Raw genomic sequence first — 18585 nt, forward strand, 5'->3', positions numbered from 1 at the left:
AGCAAGGAGTAAAAGGTTTTGAGCACCACTGGCTCTGTGTGACGTGAAATGAAGATCATCATCTGTTGGCTCCTCCCTCCCGCCTCCAAAGTCCGGAGCCACCGACAGAACTGACTTTATTAAAAAAATGACGGAACACGTCTGTACATATTTACAGGCTGGGGGCAAGGAGGCGCGGTCCGGCGGAGGGGCTCCAGCCGCTCACTTCTTGGAGAGTTTGGCTTGCTTGTGCTTGGGGGGTGCCCACTTGAGGCAGACAGAGTCCACTGTGGGAAGAAGAGGCATGAGAGGCTGGGCTGGCCCCAGGCCAGGTTTCACCTCTAGGTGAGAACAAGGGCAACTAAGTGTGGGGAGGGGGCGGGGAAGCCCAGGAATGAGTAGCCTGCCGCAGGCTTCAGTCCCCAGAGCTGGTCAGACTGGTTTGGGATCATGTGACAGAAAAAGGAGGCCCTGGCTGCCAGTGTCCTCACACCTGCCCCCCCACACACACACTCCCTGGGCAGCCCCCCACCCACCTGTTATGGGTGGTTTCTTATACTGGGCACTTTTGAGGTGCTCTTCTACCAGCTTGGGTGTGACACAGATCACATGCTGGCCTTTCCAGTACTTGACCATGTTGAGGGACTGCAGGGTGCTGATGATGTCATTCTGGGTGATGCTGGTCATCTGGCTGCAGAAAGGGGTTTAGAGCAGAGGCCGCAGAGTTTCCTTGCGGGGTTCGGCTGGGACAGCAAAGGGGGTAAGGAGGCAGGATCATGGCCAAACTGAGAAGTGGCCTTTCCTCGGAGGGTTCCAGGAAGCCTCCCTCACCGTCCACAGACAGCATGCCCGGGACAGGGAATGGGGAATCTCACCTGAGGTCCTTGATGGACAGTGTGCCCCGGAAGTCTCGCAGGATCTCCAGCAGGACCCAAGACCAGTAGCTGCGGTAGCTGAGCTTGCCCAGGTCAGAGAGCGGCTTCTCTGGGGAGCCCACTGTGCTTTCGAGCTTGGACAGCTCGTAACCTAGCAGCGTGAGAAATGAGAAGCCTGAGGACCCAGCCCCTAACACCATCACCCGACTCAGGTGTCCCATCCTGGGCGGGCCAGGAGGCACTCACTGAAAGCAATGAGGAACTTTCCATAGCCACGGCGCTGGTAGGGGGGCAGGGTCAGAATGCAGGCCACATTGTTCCCATCTGGAGACTCCTTCTCCTGGGGGTGGATGGTCAGGGCCTCTGAGGAGGCTCAGCCCTACCCAGTTCATACTCCCCACCCTCCCTCAACCTGGGCAACCTGACCCGGCACCTTAGAGAAGTAGCCGACGATGTGGGCCCCCTGCCTGTCCACCTCTGTCAAGATGTAAAATACGAAGGGCTCCACGTCAAAGTACAATGTCTTGTGGTCCAGGAAAAGCTTGGCCAGCAGACACAGGTTCTGACAGTAAATCTGAAGGGTGGGGAGATGGAGGGAGACTCAGAAACAGGTACAATCCCCTGCTTAGTCCCTGAGGCCTGGCAGGAGCTGCCGCCCTGCTCTGCAAGGGCCAGGCTCCAGACAGCAGCTGGTGCTAGCCGGTGAGAAATAGGCTTCTTGCCAGAAGAGTAGTATTTATGACCAGGAAGAGTCTTACAGCCATTTTCTGATGGATAAGGAAATGAGCAAAAATGAGTTACTCGTCATGGCTCCCACGTCCACGTACTGAAGGTGAATTCAGCCTTCACAGACTTGAACACGTTTCAGATCAGGAAACTGAGGCTCAGAGACCAGTCTCTTGGAGCTGGCGGGAGCAGGAGCACCGCTAAGTGCAGCCAGTCTCATGAAGAGCCATGTCCCCACGCCCAGCACCAGCTGAGCAGGAGGCTGGGCTGGGAAGTGTTTGCTGGTGGTGAGCCGCCAGCCTCAGTCCAGCTTCATTCCGCGGGGCTGGCCCCTGTACTGAGCCTGACACCCACTCCGGCCAGAGACCAAAGTCAGGAGGGACAAGAGTACCTCGTAGTCAGCACCCTGGCATGGGTCAAGGAGCCCTGACGTTTCCACACCTTTTACACCCACTCTCGCTTGACACAGCAACTGTGTGAGCCTGGCATTGCGAGCCCATCTTCAGAAGACCAAAGCTCTGAGAGGAGAGGCACTGGCTTGGGCCTCGGAGCTGGCCGAGGGGAGGGCGGAAAGAGCACCCACGCCTCGGGCTGGAGCCCTTTCCACCTCTCCCTCTGTCTGTGCTCAGGCTTGGCCAGGCTGAGAGCACCGGTCCCCACACTATTTATCACAAGGTTGGCGATCCCAATAATGTCAAAGCCTGTGTTTACCAAGCACCTGGTCAGTGCAGGCACTGTGCTGGTGCCCAGCACTGCCCTCTTACTGATTCCACTAACAGCTGTGTTAGATAAACATCAGCGTGACTCCTGTCTTCATGACGCGTCTTAGAGGTGAGGAAACAGGAACAGTGTTAGTAACCTGTCTGAGGCCAGCTAGAAGTGACAGGTGACTGGAAGCAAAGAGGAACTGGGAAGTCACCCTGTTCATCTTATGATCTGCTGCCCTTCCATGGGCAACGAGGACCCTTGGTGACACCCTTCCAGACTGACCAGGCAAAGCCAGGTTCTCAATGCAGCAAAGCAGGTCCCCTAGGCCCCACCCTGCCCCACTGAAGTCTCTGGGCAGGAACCAGGAACTCAGCCACAGTTCTCCCCAGGGGTCGGTCTCACATAAAGTGCTTAGTTCCCTCCCAGGCAAACACACCTCTCCTCAGGCAGAAAGCGAAAGGGCTTTCAGAAGCAACCTGAGGCATGACGATCTCTACTCTGGGTTCCAGAACTACTCAGACCTAAGCTACCTTGTCAGAGAAAAGTCCTCAAGGACAGAATAGAAATGGGCTGGCAACACAGGACTGTGTGTTTACCATGCACTGACCCTGAACCAGGTGCCAAGTGAACACCAACGTCAGGCCTTCGCCAGGGAGAGGCTCATTCTACCCTCCGTGATGGTGAGGACGGTCCAGGAAGAGCCCAAAGCTCCCCCAACTTTCCACAGCGCCTCAGCTCACCTTGTGGTCTTTGCCATCTACCTCGTACACAGAGATGTTGCTTTTTCGATAGATCTCCTTCCCTGGGGGCTGCCGCCACTGGCACTGGCCCTGGGGGGAGGGGAGATACAGGCTTGAGCCCTAAGGTTCTGTTAAGTGCCCCTTCCCACACCGTGTGGTCTGCATCAAATCTCTGCTGTCAGTTTCCCCATCTGCACACCCCGAGCTCAACACTTCACTGCCGTGCAGTTGTTCTCCCAACGACCAGATGGGACAGTGTCATTCCCAGATGAAGGAAGCGAGACAGAGGCCAAGCATCTGGCTTAAACATCACATAGTTAAGTCAAGTCCAGATCAACCTGGTTCTAGAGGCCTCTGGAAGGCCCTCATCCAGGACAAGGGCATCTCCCACATGCACACATGCCCCACACCCCAACTTTGGGAAACGCCCTGCTGCACTAGCAATGAGCACCCCACCAGACACTCTGGGTACCATTCTCCCCATCTGTCTCCATCTAGAGCCCCACTGCTCAGGAGCTGTGCTAACTCCCTCCTTTGCGCCAAGCAAGTCAGGGCCAAGCTGCCCTTAACAGACACTGTGAAAAGCAAGGGCCCTAGAAAGGGCATAAGGGCTAGGATGACCGTCCCCACTCCACGGAAGGAAACTGAAGCCGGGGCGGAACTGTCATGGGGGCTGTGGCCAAGGCAAAGCCAGCCCAGGCCTGAATCCAGGTTTCTGGAGCCCAGGGCAGCTTTTCTGTGTCCTCGACTCCTCTGGCCTTTTCCCTTAACTGCTGCCTGAGCCGGGTACCCCCAGCCTTGACACCTGCCCCCCACCGGGCTGGCCAGGCCCAGCCTCACCAAGTGGAAGCGGTAGCTCTTCTCGTACTTCATGTACTTGAGGCAGTACTCGCAGAGCCAGAGCTTGGGCTGTTTCCCATAGTCCTCGGGGAACGGGGAGAAGTACCAGGCATCGATTTCATAGTTCCCAATGTGGATCTTGTCCACATACTTCACCTTGGTGATCTGCAGACAGGTGGCAGTGGTGGACAGTGGGTAGTCCAGTTGGGGCAGAAAAGCAGGGGTGAGGGTTCCCGCAGTCAGGACCCCTCTCCCCACTTACCGCCTCATGCTCCTTCTCCAGGGCTGCTGTCGTGGGGTCCATCTCTGCATAGGTCTGGGCAGGGGAGAAGTGGACAAAGGTGAACAGAAGTTGCCGTCAGGCTGTTCCTCTCCTGTCCCCGAGCCCAATGTTCCCTGTTTTCCAGACCTCATCCCCTGAGTGACATTCATAATCACACAAAGAGATAATTTGTTTTACCTGGTTTAGAAGCTCGCTGGTTCAAACTCTTCTCCCTTCTGACCCTACCCACATATCCCAGCATATCCCAAAGCCTGAGTCTGGGCCTTCTACGGGGTAATTAAGGCTAGGATCAGGAGGCCTGGCTCCGGCCCTCAGTTGACAAAAACTTCAACTGAAGCATGGGGTTGACCCGGCTCTGCCAAGCTATTGTGAGATGGATGAAATAATGGAGATGGTCTTCTCTGCCCACAGCAGCAAGTGTTGCCAACTTCCCCAAGTGCCTGTACCTCTTTCCTGAGCGTGAGTCCTGGAGAGCTGTCTGCCTTGGAGGCTGCTCTCTGAGACCCCCCCACAGACACATCAGACTCTAGGTACCCAGAAAGGAACTCAACTTTCCCTTCCTGCAAACCTTCTTCCTCCTGGGTACCCCCACCTCATGGGAGCATCACCCTCAGTTCACCTGCCCTAGATCAGTAACGGGCCTGCTCTCAAGACATTTGGCATTCAAATAGCTGCCAAGTCCTGTCTACTCTATCTCTTGCATGTCCCTGGAATCTGTTCCTCCTGGAATTCTGTCCCACTCCAAATGATGGCCACTGCCACCATCTTAGATCTGGGCAAATGACTGGAGACTTAGATTTCCAGTCTCCAGCCCACACTGCTATCAACACCCCTCTTTTCCCAGTCTTCATGCCTAGGTACATGCAGTTCCTTGCCCCTGGAATGCCCATCCTTCTCTTTGTTGCTAGGGAAAAAGCTTACTCAGGCTCAACAGAGCATGAGCCAAGTGAGTGCATGACGGTGATGAGGCAGAGCTTTGTGGTGATCGCATGTGATTATTTTTATTGTGCTCTTTCCTGACCTTCAAGGCCCACCCACCCCCTGGGGGGGCCTGTCTCCCTTGTAGAACACACCTCCCCTCCCCACATCCCCTTCCCAAGTCAGGAAAGCGGTCAACACCCTCTGACTGTTCCCACTTGGTTCCCCTTATTTTCTAAGTCAAATGAAAACAGGGATTCAAGCCGTGTCACACTCCTGCCGCATCCAGACTCTAGAGGGAACCAAGCACAGTTGACAGTGGGGGAAGAGGAAACGGAGAGGACCTAGGACCTGTGCCAGACTAGCTGGCAGTCGTGTTGAGGAGAAAGGAGTCAGTGTTTTTACCCAGAACCTCCACAAGGCACTCTGTTTGCAAGGATCAACTTTACCCTTTCAGCAACCCTGAGAAACAGAGTTCACATTTCTATTTTACAAAGTAGACAGGCCGGGAGAGGTGAGGTCACTTGCCCCTGGGCATTAGCTAGCTGCCATTCATTCCAAGTCCAGCACTTCACAGGCATCATTTCACCAGGGCCTCACAAAGAGTGCCTGAGACAAGGGTGCCTGGCATGCGCACTGCACTAGAGGAAACTGGGCACAGAGGTGAGATCACAGAACTGGTATCAGCATACTGGGGGTGGGCACCAGGTCTGTCCAACTCTGAGCCTAAGCCCTGCAGATGAGGCAAGGACGACTGTCCGACTCAGATACCTCTTGAAAATGCATTTCCCAACACTCACAAAACACAACCCTCTTCTGCAAATGCATTAAAGAACTACAAAAACACTACTTTTCTTAAATGCTGCAATTTATTTAGAATTAAACATTAATTGGGCTCTAAAGAACCTTGCTGATGGTGAACTTGCTCCTCCTGTTACCTTTTCTTTACTTTTGTCACCACTGGCCATAGTCCTCCACCCTGATGGCCAGCTCTGGAGGTACATCGCTGAACCTTAAAATTGCTAGTGCAAACTGGCTGTGGAACTAAGAGAAATGCTGACCTGTGCCAACCAACAGAGCAGCCACGAACCACACACATCAGGTTTAAATAGAGTCTCTGTCACACTAAATACATTTCCAGTGTTTCCAGAGCCACTTGGGGCAGGGACTGCTGTACTGAACAATCTCAACCTAGAATATTTCCTTTCACCACAGGAAATTCAATTGAACAGGGCTGTCTGAGGCCTTGAAAAGTCTTTCTAGCTCAAGGTATTTCCAATATATTTTTTAATCACAACAGCAAAAAGTGCAGTCAGTACTGTAAACCAGTTGATATTTGCATACATACATAAATGTGTATCTGCATGTTAAATAAAAGCATCTCAAAACAATACTTACCTTTAATAAGGTGTTTTCTGAACATTTTCTATCTTATTCAACCTTTCTTCCACTTTAAAACTAAAACACTGGTCGCAAGCCACTGAACTTACATGGCAATATGCTAACAGCTGTCCTCAGTTTGAAACACACAAGTTCCACTAAATGAGCGGTGACTCATTTAAGTGACCACTCTGAAGAGCTCAATCTGGTTGAAACTAAAAAATGTCTGAGCACTTCAAAAACAGCTCAATAAAACCCTTTCTCCTTTTTCTTCCCCATGTTACACATCAAGAAACTGAGGCTTAGAGTGGGTGGAAAGTAAACCCCCAAGGGCAGGCTAGCCCATGAGAAGTCAGGGTTTAGAAACAAATGGCCTGGTATCTAGGATGTATCAAAATCATGATTAAGGGCTTGGGTCCTTAAGCAGGATAATCGAGCTGGCAGACCTAGTTTCTGATTCGGTGCTTAAACCTATCTGTTCCTTCCCTGTAAATTGGGGATAATAATGCTTACCTCACAGGCTTGCTGTGGAACTTCAGTGAGATCATGTATTAAAATGTTTTGACTAATACTTTGACTCACAAACCAATAAATGTTTGGCATTATTATTCTAATTTCAACCCACCCGTTTACTAGCTGTGTGATCTTGAGCATGTTACTTAACGTCTCTGAGCCTGCTTCCTCATGTACAAAAAAAAATAATTATCCCTGTGGTGTTGAATTGTTAAGGAGGATTTGACAAGCTTAATTTAAACACGTTCAGGACTCGCAGGGTGCTTGGCAATAGCAAGTGCACAGTTTCACTCATTCACTTCCATCTGTCTGAACTTTGAGCCACTATCTAAGGTGGCACAGTGAACAGGAGACAGAAAAGGTCATCAGTATGGAAGGCCTGTGTTAAAGTCCCAGATAGGTGATTTCCTTGCTGTGGGAAAACAGCCAAGTTCCTGCCCTCTCTGAGCCTCAGTTTCTGATCTGTGAAGAGTATATGAGGAGAGGTAGGTAAAGTCCCTGACACACTGTAGGAGCTTTAGAAATGAAAGCAGCTGTGGTTTTGACACTGGGACCCAAGTTGGCAGAGGAAGCTGAGCCTTCTGGGGCCCTGGGAAGGGAGGGGCCCGGACCTTCTGCACATGGTTGATCTCATCATGCTTGCGCTTTTGGTTGCGAGTGATCTTGCGCTCAGGCTGCTCAGCCAGTTCACTTAGGTACTTCTCAGAGTTCTTCTGCACAGCATCCTTCACTGTCTTGGTCAGCGCCAGTCGGTTTTTGTCTACCCATTCATCCAGCCGCCGATTAACTATAAGGATAGACCATGAGGGTATTGCCCTTCCCCCCATCTCCCCCCACCCAGGCCTGGATATGCCAAGTAACTCACAGCCCACATAATGCACATAGAATTCCTCTCGGCCCTCCTGATCATTTACGCGAGACTGGATCACTTCAGCAGAATCTGTAAAGAAAAAAAGGCTAAGCTCATCAGGAAGGCAAGTGGTGCTGGTACATGAGGGCTGCTTCACCTTAGAGGGCCATTTCCAGATTACCAGACCAAAAGCTAACCTTACCTGTCTACAGATGCCATTCTGTTTACAACCGTACCGTGGGCCAGATAATGGCTGTTATACTTACTTCACAGGAAAAAAGTGAGGCTTATATGCTCACAGATTTGAAGTGATGAGAGCTGAAACTTAAACTGATTTTAAGTCTGGTCCAAAGTCTATGATGTTAACTATACTCGGTCATTCATTTGTTCAGGGCTAGTGAGGGATGACTCTGGATTCAGACAACCTGAATGTGTAAATGATCTAAGTTCCCCCTTCCTACCTATACTTGAGCAAGTTATTTGGGCTTTCTGAGACTCAGTTTCTTCAACTATAAAACAAGGATAATAGTGCCCATCTCAGAAGGTGAGTTACTGCCTCTAAAGCTTTTAGTGTAGCGCCTGACAACTAGCAGACCATTCAATAAATGAGTAATACCAAGTTTTAAGTTATGCTGTGTTGTTGCTGGGTACACAGAACACAGCAATGAGTCACAAGCTGTCCTGCCCTCCAGAAGTTCCCACTTAGATGGGGAAGACACAATTACAACACGATGTTACATATACCATGGCTAGGTATGAAGAAAATGTTGCAGGAACATACAGAAGGGAACTACTCACTTTGCCTGAAGGGAGTCAAGAATGGCATCACAGGTAATATGATGTTAAAAGGGTAAGTAGAAGCTAGTCAGGTTAACAAAGACAAAAGGAAGACATTCCAAGTGGAGGGCACAGATAGTAAGATGTACATGGTCTTCAGAAGATGTAGTGTGGTCGGGAATGACCTTTGCTAGAGTGTCCAGAAACCAGAGTTCATAAAGATGCACTCTAGTCCATTTTGAAAATGAAGAAAAGCAAGGAAAAGGAGAAGCACGTTGTGTGTCAGGAAGGTCCTCTGCTGATGAATGTAAGGGAAGGATGGAAGGAGAAGTCGCAGAGACAAGGGAACTGTGAGGACCCAGGGTCAACCAAGTGAGCCACAGGTTGCGCAAACAAGTGGAATGGGAAGTCAGTGTGCACTAACGTGAATCTCGAGCTGCCTCACTCGTGGGGTTTGTAGGTGGCGCCCTGAAGAGCCCTAAACGCAGAGTTGCTTCCTCAAGCACCGCCCCTACGGTGCCCAGCCCCTTCGAGATCCCATTCCCAGGTCCCGCCCCCGCCCTTGAACCCCGCCCCCCGGGCCCCGCCCTCACGCCAGGTGCTATCCGGTCGTCGACACAGGTACGTTTCTCCGATCTCCACGGTGACTTCCGGTTCGCCGCGCGCAGGGGTTGGAGGAGAGACGCGGCCTGGGGATGGGGCGGTCCCCTCGACCGCTGCATTCTCCCCAGGCCCGGGCTCGCTCTCCCCCGCGACCCCTGAAGCAGCCGCCGCAACCGCCGCCGCTACCCCCTGTGCCGCCATTGCTGTGGTGGAAGTGACGCCAGAATCAGGCGCCGCGCCGCGCTTTTAGCTCCGGGTCAGCAGAGCGCGGCGGAGGGGGCGGTGGCTCGGGGGCGTGGTCTGTGGCGTGGCACAAGTTCATTGGTTAGTGCCGCCGTCTTCGCGACGCCGGGACTAGCGGGATGTTTACTGTGTTGCTAGCCTGGAGTCTTTATTCTGTATGGAAGTGTGGCTGCATCCTAGGTTTGAAGAGAGGAGAAAGTGCCTGTTGAGGTGATGACTCAGTTCAATTTCTTAAAAAGGCCCTAGTGCATGAGAAAGACGCCCCCACTTTAACACGAGGGAGTAGAGCAGGCTACCCGGCTGGCTTTAGGGTTGTGACCATGAAACCAATACCCACTTCCGCCAGTCTAATACCCGTTATTTCTTTTTTCAAGGCTAAGGAAAACTTGCCTTCCCCTTGTTCAGTGTGGGGAAAGGATACAGTTGGGATAGAAGCAGGACAGGTGTGGCCAGGGATAGCCAGTAAAGGTTCTCACCCAATCAATCCTTTCTGTAGAAACTGGACGTCCCCTGAATGGACGGCAGTGATGTTAGTGGGGGAGGGATTTTGGTTTCTGACCCTTCTCTGGGTAAGTTGTACAGAGGTATCCATTCTCAGAACATAGATCAAGGTTATGCCATAAAACTGTATGACTCGTGTAAATAGAGAAAGGTGAATGCATATGTCTACTCCCCTCTCATTGCACGAAACAAGTGACAGCACATGATCAATAAACATCCTCTTTGGCCACTCTGAATATTACTTAACTTGTGATTATTGTGCTTGAAAACAAGCGGGGTGGAATGCTCAAGGCTTGAGGATGGGACTCAAGAGGCTGCAGATCAAAAAACAGAATCCAGAGGCTCCCTAGCTCTAGCCGTAAAGACTCAGTGCTGTCACCACTGTGACCTGAATTCTATTCCCCGCCAAGGAGCTGACCCACATACCGAGCAGCAGACCTCTCCAGTCCCGCCTCCTGTTCCCCTTAGCAACTGTATTTTGATAAATACACCTGTTCTGCTCCCCACTGTCATTTGATGAATCCTCTCAGTTCCCGCACCTCTGACCTACAACCCAGTTCCTCTATGCAAAAATAAATAAATATCAAAATAGTATCTGTATTAGGTATTTGTGGGGATTAGTAGTGGGAAGTGCTGCTAATTTAGCTTTGAGAAAATGAAAAATACTGGGGTAGGTTACATGCCAAGTCCATGGCTGCATTAGAACAGAATAGTGCCCTCCCTGGTGGCACAATACAGGTTAAAAGGTTAAATCTCAGCACTATGAATCCATCAGCAGCCACTGCAGCATCAGTTCAGTCCCCAGCCAGGGAGCTGACCCACATGGAGCAGCAGACCTCTCCTGTCTTGCCCGCTGCTCCCCTCAGCAGTGTGTTTCAGTCAGTCTGCCTGTTCTGCTCCCCACTCTGTCTCTGGTGACTCCTCTCATCCCCCTCCACACAGACTTCTGACCTACACCCCAGAATGCATAAATAAATAATTAATAAACAAACAAATAAAAATAATCTTAAAACCTAAGAGGGCCCTTCCTGGTGGTGCAACAGATTAAAGCACAGCACTATGAAGTGAGCCACAGCCGCTTCAGTACTAGTTCAATCCCTGGCCAGAAAGCTGACCCACATGGCACAGCAGACCTCTCCTGACCCGCCCGCTGCTCCCCTCAGCAGTGTATTTCAGTCAATCTGCCTGTTCTGCTCCCCACTTTGTCTCTGGTGAATCCTCTCACTGTACCTGCACCTCTGGCTTGTACCCCAGTTCTGTACACTTAAATAAATTTAAAGAAAGAGCTGAAGACTGGATTTCAGTCTGGGAGTTAGGTACTTCCCCACCCCCACTTCCTAACTCAACCAGTGATTGTCAAGTGGAGGACTTCATCAATAATCAGAGCCAATGATCTGGGCCAGGAAGGATGCTCTCCTGGTTCCAGTTCTGCCATTTCTGGATTTCTGCCCAAAATTATATCCTTGACTGACCTGCCCTGACCTTTCCTGCTTCCACTGCTCTCTTCTGGGCTATTTTTTCAACAAATCACTTCAATTCGTGGTTTCCTCTCAGGATTTGCTTCTAGGGAATCTAACCTAAAACATTCTTTCCTAGCTTAAAACCCATCCATGCCCCCAGGATAAAGCCCTGCTTCTCAGCTGTGTACTCAAGGCCCTTCACCCTGACTGCCTCTGACCTCTCCCGCCCCACCCCTCAGCCTGACACATCATTGTGGCTTCTCCACCTCCAAGCATTCAATCTCCAGATAATTTCCCATTTCCCATCAATCTCCCACCTCTGCTCTCAGGCCCTCAGAGTTTTCCTCTTTCCTTCTGCCCTGGTCCCGAGCAGAACCCTACTCCCTGCCGTGGTGGCGCACACAGTCCTTCCTGAGGCATGCCAGGGCACACTCTTGTGTTCCTTTCCTTGGCAGCAGCAGGTACAGCTGGCGGGCAGTATTTTTAACCTGACTCTGGCTCAGGAATCAGGTGGCTCAGGAAGTTGCCCAGGCTGGTGACCTTCACCTCCGGAACCTATGTCTGCCAGGAAGCAAAGAGTCAGAACTGAGGCCCGAAGCTGGGCCAACCTGCACCTTCAATACTGTTTGGGACCCAGAAACATTTGTTAAATGGTCTTATACAAAACTACCAGGGACACCCCCATTCCTGTCAAATCTGTTGTGCAAGTAACTTAGGGCCAGTTTTACTCCCAGTCTGCCAGGCTGTCAGAACAGCTAGAGACAGAAACATGAGTAAGTTACACTCAGAGAATCTGAATGGGGACAGAAACAAAAGCTCACCTGCCCTCCCGACACAAGGGGCCCAAGAGGGCATTCAAAACGTGAACTTTAATAACAAACAGCAGGTCAAAGTTGGGATTCCCAGGGATCTAGAATGATGGAGCTGGTACTGGAGGCCTCAAGAATCCCTACATGCTCCCCACCAAGGCCTGGCGGCAAGGAAGCAGTGGACTCTGTCGAGGAGGAGTGGCACCTGGCTCCATCTGAGTCCATCTGTTTGGGGCCGATGACCCAAGATGCAGCAGCTGTGGAGCAGGGAGCATCCTGCCTGGCCCAGAAGGTTCTGGCAGGGTGGCCCAGGCTGGGAGGCAAGCAGGCCAAGGGCCGTGGAGTCAGATGCGGAAGCTTTCCTCCCGGCCATCGATGTGACGGAGCCGCAGGTAGACATCTGTGCCAATGCCCTGCAGAGACTGTAGCCGAAGGGAGCCACCGAGGTACTCCGCATAGGCCCGAGATGTGGGCAGCCCAAATCCGAATCTGAGGGTGGATGGGGCCATACAACAAGCGCTTTAGAGGCGTGGGTCTCCTGCTGCCCCTACCCTCCACCTTGTCAGATAAGGCCTTACCCATGCATGGGTCCTGATTGGCCACCACTGTGCATGTCCAGGTGGCCAAAGAGGGGGCTGATCCGCGGGTCCTGCGTGCTGGCTTCAGCTGTAGTGAAGTGGTAGTCCATAACCCGGTCCAGGTCTGTGTGAGCGATTCCCCCGCCCCGGTCTGAAATCCTGCAGGACGTCAATAACGTGGGCTTGGCTCAGCCGGGAGGGGGGCGCACTGCCTCCCAGGAGTACCAGGTCTCCCTTCCTGTCTCTTCACCCAAGGTGGAATGTGGTCCACCTCGACCCTCGGACCTTGTTTTCTGTGAGCTCCATTGCCCTACTCTCAACTCTGCCTGGGCCACTGTCTGCACCTTCTCATAGGATGACATCTACTCCTAGCCCAGCATCAGACTGGTTACTCCTGATTCTTCCCCCATTCAGGCCTCTCAGTCCTGACAAGGGCAGGGCCCTGACTCCTGCTGCTGGCTCCACATACATTATATTCAGCTCACAGCAGTCTCAAGCCCACAAAGTACCCTGTTCAACCCAGTCTAAGCATGGAGCAGGTCATACTCGAGATTATACGCTAAGTCCGTAACAGTGCCCAGAAGCCCCTTTCACCCCAACCCATTTTCATTCAGGGCAGACCTGATGACAAGGTCGATATCATTGTTGGCGATGGTGATGACCACATCTGGGACATTGTAGGGGGTGTCCAGGTGACTCTCCATCGTGGCTCTATGCAGGGGAGAAAGACCAGCAGGTGGTGGCACCCCAGCCTCACCCCAGTTCCTATCTGCCCCCTTGAAGCCTCCCCAGCCAGCCTACCTCATGGCATTCTTGAGCAGCTCGGGCAGGATGTAGTCCAGCGGCATGGGGATGAAGGGGAAACGGGCGGCTACATGCCCATTGATGCGGACACGGGGGGCGTTGCCATACTTGTGCTCACACAGGCGTCTGAGGATAAGAGGAAGAGCAAGGGTTTGGACGAGACGCCAGCAGTTCTCCCCCAGAGGAGTGGAATCTCTGGGCACGCTTTCAGAGGCTTGTCGCAACTGGCTTCAGGTGATAGGGCCAGGGCTGCTGCACATCCCACGAGGCACAGGACAGCCCCACACAAAAAGATTATCTGACCCAAGAGGTTGCTAGTGCCAAAGGTGAGAAACCCTGGCCCAGACCGTGCTCTGGGTCAGGGCTCAGAGCTCAGCGCTCCCGGGCGAACGTCACCCGCATCGTTAGCCATTCTAGTCTCACCTGGCAAAGTCCACCCACTTTTCAATAATCTTCTTTGGTGAGAGACGAGTGCAGATGATGCCAACAAAGTCAGGCTGGCAGGAGAAAGAGGGTCAGAATTAGACCCTCTGCTCTGCTGAAGCAGCCCCAAGTTTCCCTCTAACTCCACACCCAGATCCCCTCCCAAGTTCCCTCTAACTCCCAGATAGGTCTCAGGTCCCAGTGCCCCACCTTGTCCTCATGCAGCGCCAGGTGATGTGTGGCCAACATGCGGATCCCAAGCCGGGAAGTCAGTGTCTTGTCCAGGAAAAAGCGGACAAGCTTCTCATCCTGTAAATTGTGGGGCCTCAGAAACCCTGTGCCCTTGCCAGGACTTCCAGCAGGCCTCGGCCCCCACGGTGCTGCCCCTGACCTCTATGTGTTTCCGGCTCTCACGAAGGCCCTCAGCTAAGAGGGTCACCACGTCCTTGTGGTCATCCAGCAGCTGTCGCACAAGCTGGCAGTACTGGGCTTCGTCTGCCTGGTCCTTGATCTGCAGGCCACAAAATCGTAAGTATGGATGTTCCCACCATCACCATGTGCCCTCACCCTGCCCTCACCCAGCCCTCACCGGAGGAAAGTCTGTCAGCTTCTGGAAGGCACGGATGTACAGTTCATGCTGCAAGGAAGAGGTTTGGGAATTCATAGGGAGGCAGGGCACTGGGGAGAGAACAGCCACCCACCCCAACTCATGGCCTCTCAAGCCTCGTGAATTTGCTGCCTTGGCCTCTGACGGCTTGGGTCTGAGTCCTCGAATGGTCCTCAAACTGTTTAGCAGGCGTCTCTGCAACTCTGGTCCCCCACCTCATCTGTCCCCTGAGTGGGGGTGGGCACATTTATCTAAGATCTGCTCTTCTATGGAAACCCACATCCCTTAAGGACACCTTACCACGTGCAGTATGGTGGGGTTGCAGCCAATGATGAAAGGAAGGCTGCGGAAGCCCTTGATGCGGTGAGCGATCCTCACTGGCAACTCCTGCTGCAAGTACCGGGCACTTTTCTAAGAGGAAAAGGGACGGGATGGCAGGGGTGGGGCCTGAGTGTGGCTGGACCAGCGCTCCACGGAACAAGAAAACTCGGCGGCACGACTGACTCTTACCAGCAGGTGACTGCCGTCCTGAGAGCGGCCGGAATAGAGCATCATGGTGGGAGTGAGTCGGACGGAGGGCTGCAGGGGCAGACAGGCTCTGAGCACCAGCGCTCTGACACCCCGCCCGCCACATTAGCTCCACCCCTTTCCTGGACACCCACTCCAGCTCAGGGCCCCGGCCTCACTGCCCAGCAGTGCACCTTCTCTGCTGCCACATCGATGGCTGACTGGTTGTAAAAGGAGGTGACGGTCTTGGAGCGTTCCCGTGCCATCTCCACGTGGTGTGTATCGGTGGCTGATGTGGAGCGGGCCCGGAGCGAGAGCGCAGGCCCCAGGAGGGGCCGGAGTGGATGCCCACTCCGGGAGCCGCTGCCCAACACTGACGCCAGTATCATTGTCTCGATCCTTTTCCGGAATGGATGGCCGCGAAGGCTGAGGGCCAGACAAACCGACGCAACCCCCAAACAGGGTAAGGGTGTAGGTAGAGATGGGCTATTCTTCAACTTCAGAGCCGAAGGGCGATGGAGGATGCCGACGAGCTCAGCCCCCAGGGAGCAGCTCCCATCTACCAGAGCAGGGAAAGAGGGAGCGTTCAGGGTCCGAAGGCACCAACCACCACAACAACTCTCCACGTGGCCACTGGTATCCTCAGACCTGGGCAATCTCTCTGCCAACCCTTTCAACCACCTCTGCAAACACACAGAGGCCAAGCCTGGACAACCTCGATTTCCAGGGATCCTATTCTTCAGCCTGAGGCTTTATCTGGTGCTCTGGAGGGTAAGGGATGCCAGTCCAGCACGAAGATCTCGGCCCAGCTCCCTCGGGTCCTAGGCACCCTCCTTCAGGGGGTGGGACTGACCCCTACCCAGGGTGTCTTCAGACCCGAGCCACCGAAGCCTGGCCTGCGTACGTGCGATGGACAGCGCTGCGCGCCCGCCCCAGGGCCAGCTGCCCGGCAGCCGCGGCCTGGGAGTCTCCTCTGGGTCCCCCTCCCCTGGGCCACTTGGTTCGGCCCGAACCCCCCCACCCGTATGGTAGATGCCAACCCCGGGTCCTAGCGCAGTCCCGGTCCAGCGCAAAGGCCAAGTGCGGGTGCGTGCAGCGAAGGCAGAGTGGGCGCCCGTTGCTCCACTTACCGCGGGGCCAGAACCCGGGCCAGGTCCGAACGGAACGGCCTGAAGAGTCGACAGGCCGGGCTCGCCGAGCCGCCTGCGCCCTCTGCCGCGGTGACGTCACGCGGGCTGTTGGGTTCCCGGTGCCTCCTGGGAGTTGTAGTTTGGAGGGGAGGACTGGCCGTCCCAGAGGCTGTGCTGTCCCGGCAGCCTGCTAAAAACCAAGGCCTTCTCCACAGGGCTTCGGGAGTTATCGGTGGTCTCTTTGACCTCCTGTGCCCTGCGCTGTACAACAGACTCCCTGGGAGTGAATCAGGAGAGGACAAGAAGACCCTTGGATATAAAGTGAACAGAGCAGACCCTACCTCAGGTCCTATCCTTCCTTCATTATTTTGACTCATTAAGGGGAGCCAAAGCAATCTGGCCCAAACACCAGCTTGGCCACTTACTCTCTGGAACAAGTTGCTTAAACTGCCCAATGCTTTAATTGCTATATTGGTAAAAGAAGGATGCATCAACCTCAGGGCTGTGTGGTTACCTGAACTCGTATATGTAAAGTGCCTAGAACAGTGCTGCCACCGTGTGAGCATTGGTTATTATGATTCATGCAAGCCAGTAACAGGCACCGACTGGGTGACTTCTGTGTCATGAGAGGAGATTGGTTGTTGTGTCAAGTAACTTGATCCTGCCCTGCCCTAAAGGGAAGACGGACAGTTTTGCAGTCATCGGCTATGTGAGGGCAAGGGGCGCATCTCTTGGAGACTGGACAGTGGTATTGGTGCAGGACTGGGAGTGGAAAGAGCATGGCAGGATAAAGAACAGCTCAGTAATCTGCAGTTATGGCTGGAACTATGTGGAGTCTGAGAAGGGATGAATGGAATGGTGGGAGTCAGACAACAGAGGATTAGGGAACCTGCAATTTACCCTGAAGTAGTAAAAAGCCAGTTAGGCTTTTAACTAGTGAGATCTGTTCCTTAGATAGAACCCTCCGGCTGCAGTGATTGGCTGGTGAGGGTCAGTAAGGTCAGAGGCAGAGACCTATGTAAATAAGGTTACTTTTCTTCCAGACAGGAGATGATGGGAAAGGGACTTTTTGGGAGGTGTGTGTGTGTGCTTTTATGACTGTATTTTTCTTTACGGTGCTCATGTATTTTCTAAATATTTTTAAATTAAAGAGGGCTAAGTGAAGTTGGCTCCTTGGAGCCCAAAGTCTGTCTTTAAACTTCAGCAGAGATGGGGACCTTCATCATGGCTGACCTCTCGCATAGACAGTCTCCAGCTTTCCTCATCGTACCTCAATCCCTCACCATTCCAGTCGTTTCCTTCCCAGCATGTTCTCAGTATCCTGCAGAGAGGCGTAGGCAGTGCTTGAGCCGGCAGAGTAGGGGAGAGGGGCCCTGCGGCAGGGAAGACAGCACGCACACAGCAGAGAAAGACGCCAGGGCTTGTGCGTCAGAACTCGGCGCTCACGTGGTCGCGGCGTGGACTCCAGTGCTGGGAGCCCGGGCTAGCCTGCCACGGGGGCAGGTGGCGTGGACGAAGGGCCTCACCCCACTTGACCCGCGCGGGAGCGGCCCTTGGACAGAACTCGCTGCTGCCTCCTGGTGGCGCGAGTAGAACATGCACGCCACATGTCCTCATCCAGAACACTCCCGCGGAGTGGGGTTGGTCAGGGGTTCTTCCTAGAGTTTTATATACTTACTGATTCCACTTGTATAACAACCTTCAGAGGTAGGCACTATTATCCTAAATTTTCAGGCAAGGGAACTGAGGCACAGGAATATGTGTGCCCCCCCTTCTCCTTCCTAGCCCTTACCCCATGCACCCCAGGCTCCAGCTCCTCTAGTCTTCTTGTTCCCAAAAAATAGCAGACACATTCCATCGCAGGCCTCTCATTGCCTATTCTCTCTTCTTGGAACACCCTTTCTCTAATAGCCACATATTTTTCTTCCTCATCTTCAAATTTTGGCCTTTTGCCTAAATATCCACAGGATGAAGTCCATGCTGACCATACTTTTTTTTTTTTTTATTCATACAAGAACTGGGATACAGGCCAGGGGTGTGAAGGATGAGAGGATTCACCAGACAGAGTGCGGAGCAGAACAGGCAGAGCTACTGAAATACGCTGCTGAGGGGAGCAACAGGCCAGACCAGAGAGGTCTGCGGCACCATGTGGGTCACCTCCCTGGCCAGGGATGGAACTTGTGCTACAAAGGCTGCAGCTAGCATCTTAGTGCTGCGCTTTAACCCTTTGTGCTACCAGGGAGGAAGTTCCATCACCTCCAATCTCCTCACTCTACTTTTTATTTTATCTGTAGCATTTACCAACAACATATATGCACCTTGTTTTTTTTT

At 53.0% G+C, this 18585-nt stretch overlaps 2 protein-coding genes across 3 annotated transcripts; both read right to left on the reverse strand.

Annotated features, from left to right (window-relative positions):
* Positions 1 to 65: 65 nt before the first annotated feature.
* On the reverse strand, positions 66 to 9405 carry KAT8 (K(lysine) acetyltransferase 8). Its single transcript, XM_004691960.1, has 11 exons — positions 9183 to 9405; positions 7828 to 7902; positions 7574 to 7749; positions 4131 to 4184; positions 3869 to 4033; positions 3029 to 3118; positions 1288 to 1428; positions 1101 to 1194; positions 855 to 1005; positions 516 to 670; positions 66 to 266 (listed from the first exon to the last, which is right to left on the reverse strand). The coding sequence occupies exons 1-11, from the start codon at positions 9391 to 9393 to the stop codon at positions 202 to 204; spliced, it is 1377 nt and encodes a 458-aa protein (XP_004692017.1). The 5' UTR covers positions 9394 to 9405; the 3' UTR covers positions 66 to 201.
* Positions 9406 to 12213: 2808 nt separating this feature from the next.
* On the reverse strand, positions 12214 to 16336 carry BCKDK (branched chain ketoacid dehydrogenase kinase). 2 transcript variants are annotated; one of them, XM_004691961.2, is made up of 12 exons: positions 16255 to 16336; positions 15319 to 15683; positions 15128 to 15196; positions 14918 to 15028; positions 14600 to 14647; positions 14402 to 14521; positions 14221 to 14319; positions 14011 to 14084; positions 13585 to 13713; positions 13405 to 13494; positions 12784 to 12942; positions 12214 to 12694 (listed from the first exon to the last, which is right to left on the reverse strand). In XM_004691961.2, the coding sequence occupies exons 2-12, from the start codon at positions 15511 to 15513 to the stop codon at positions 12550 to 12552; spliced, it is 1239 nt and encodes a 412-aa protein (XP_004692018.1). In that variant the 5' UTR covers positions 15514 to 15683; positions 16255 to 16336; the 3' UTR covers positions 12214 to 12549. The 2 variants fall into 2 exon arrangements, with proteins under 2 accessions (XP_004692018.1, XP_012587512.1); XM_012732058.1 differs by lacking the exon at positions 16255 to 16336 and adding an exon at positions 15840 to 16003.
* Positions 16337 to 18585: the final 2249 nt, after the last annotated feature.

The sequence above is a fragment of the Condylura cristata genome, unplaced genomic scaffold (assembly GCF_000260355.1).
Source record: "Condylura cristata isolate star-nosed mole 26May11 unplaced genomic scaffold, ConCri1.0 scaffold00032, whole genome shotgun sequence".
NCBI classification, from domain to species: domain Eukaryota; kingdom Metazoa; phylum Chordata; class Mammalia; order Eulipotyphla; family Talpidae; genus Condylura; species Condylura cristata.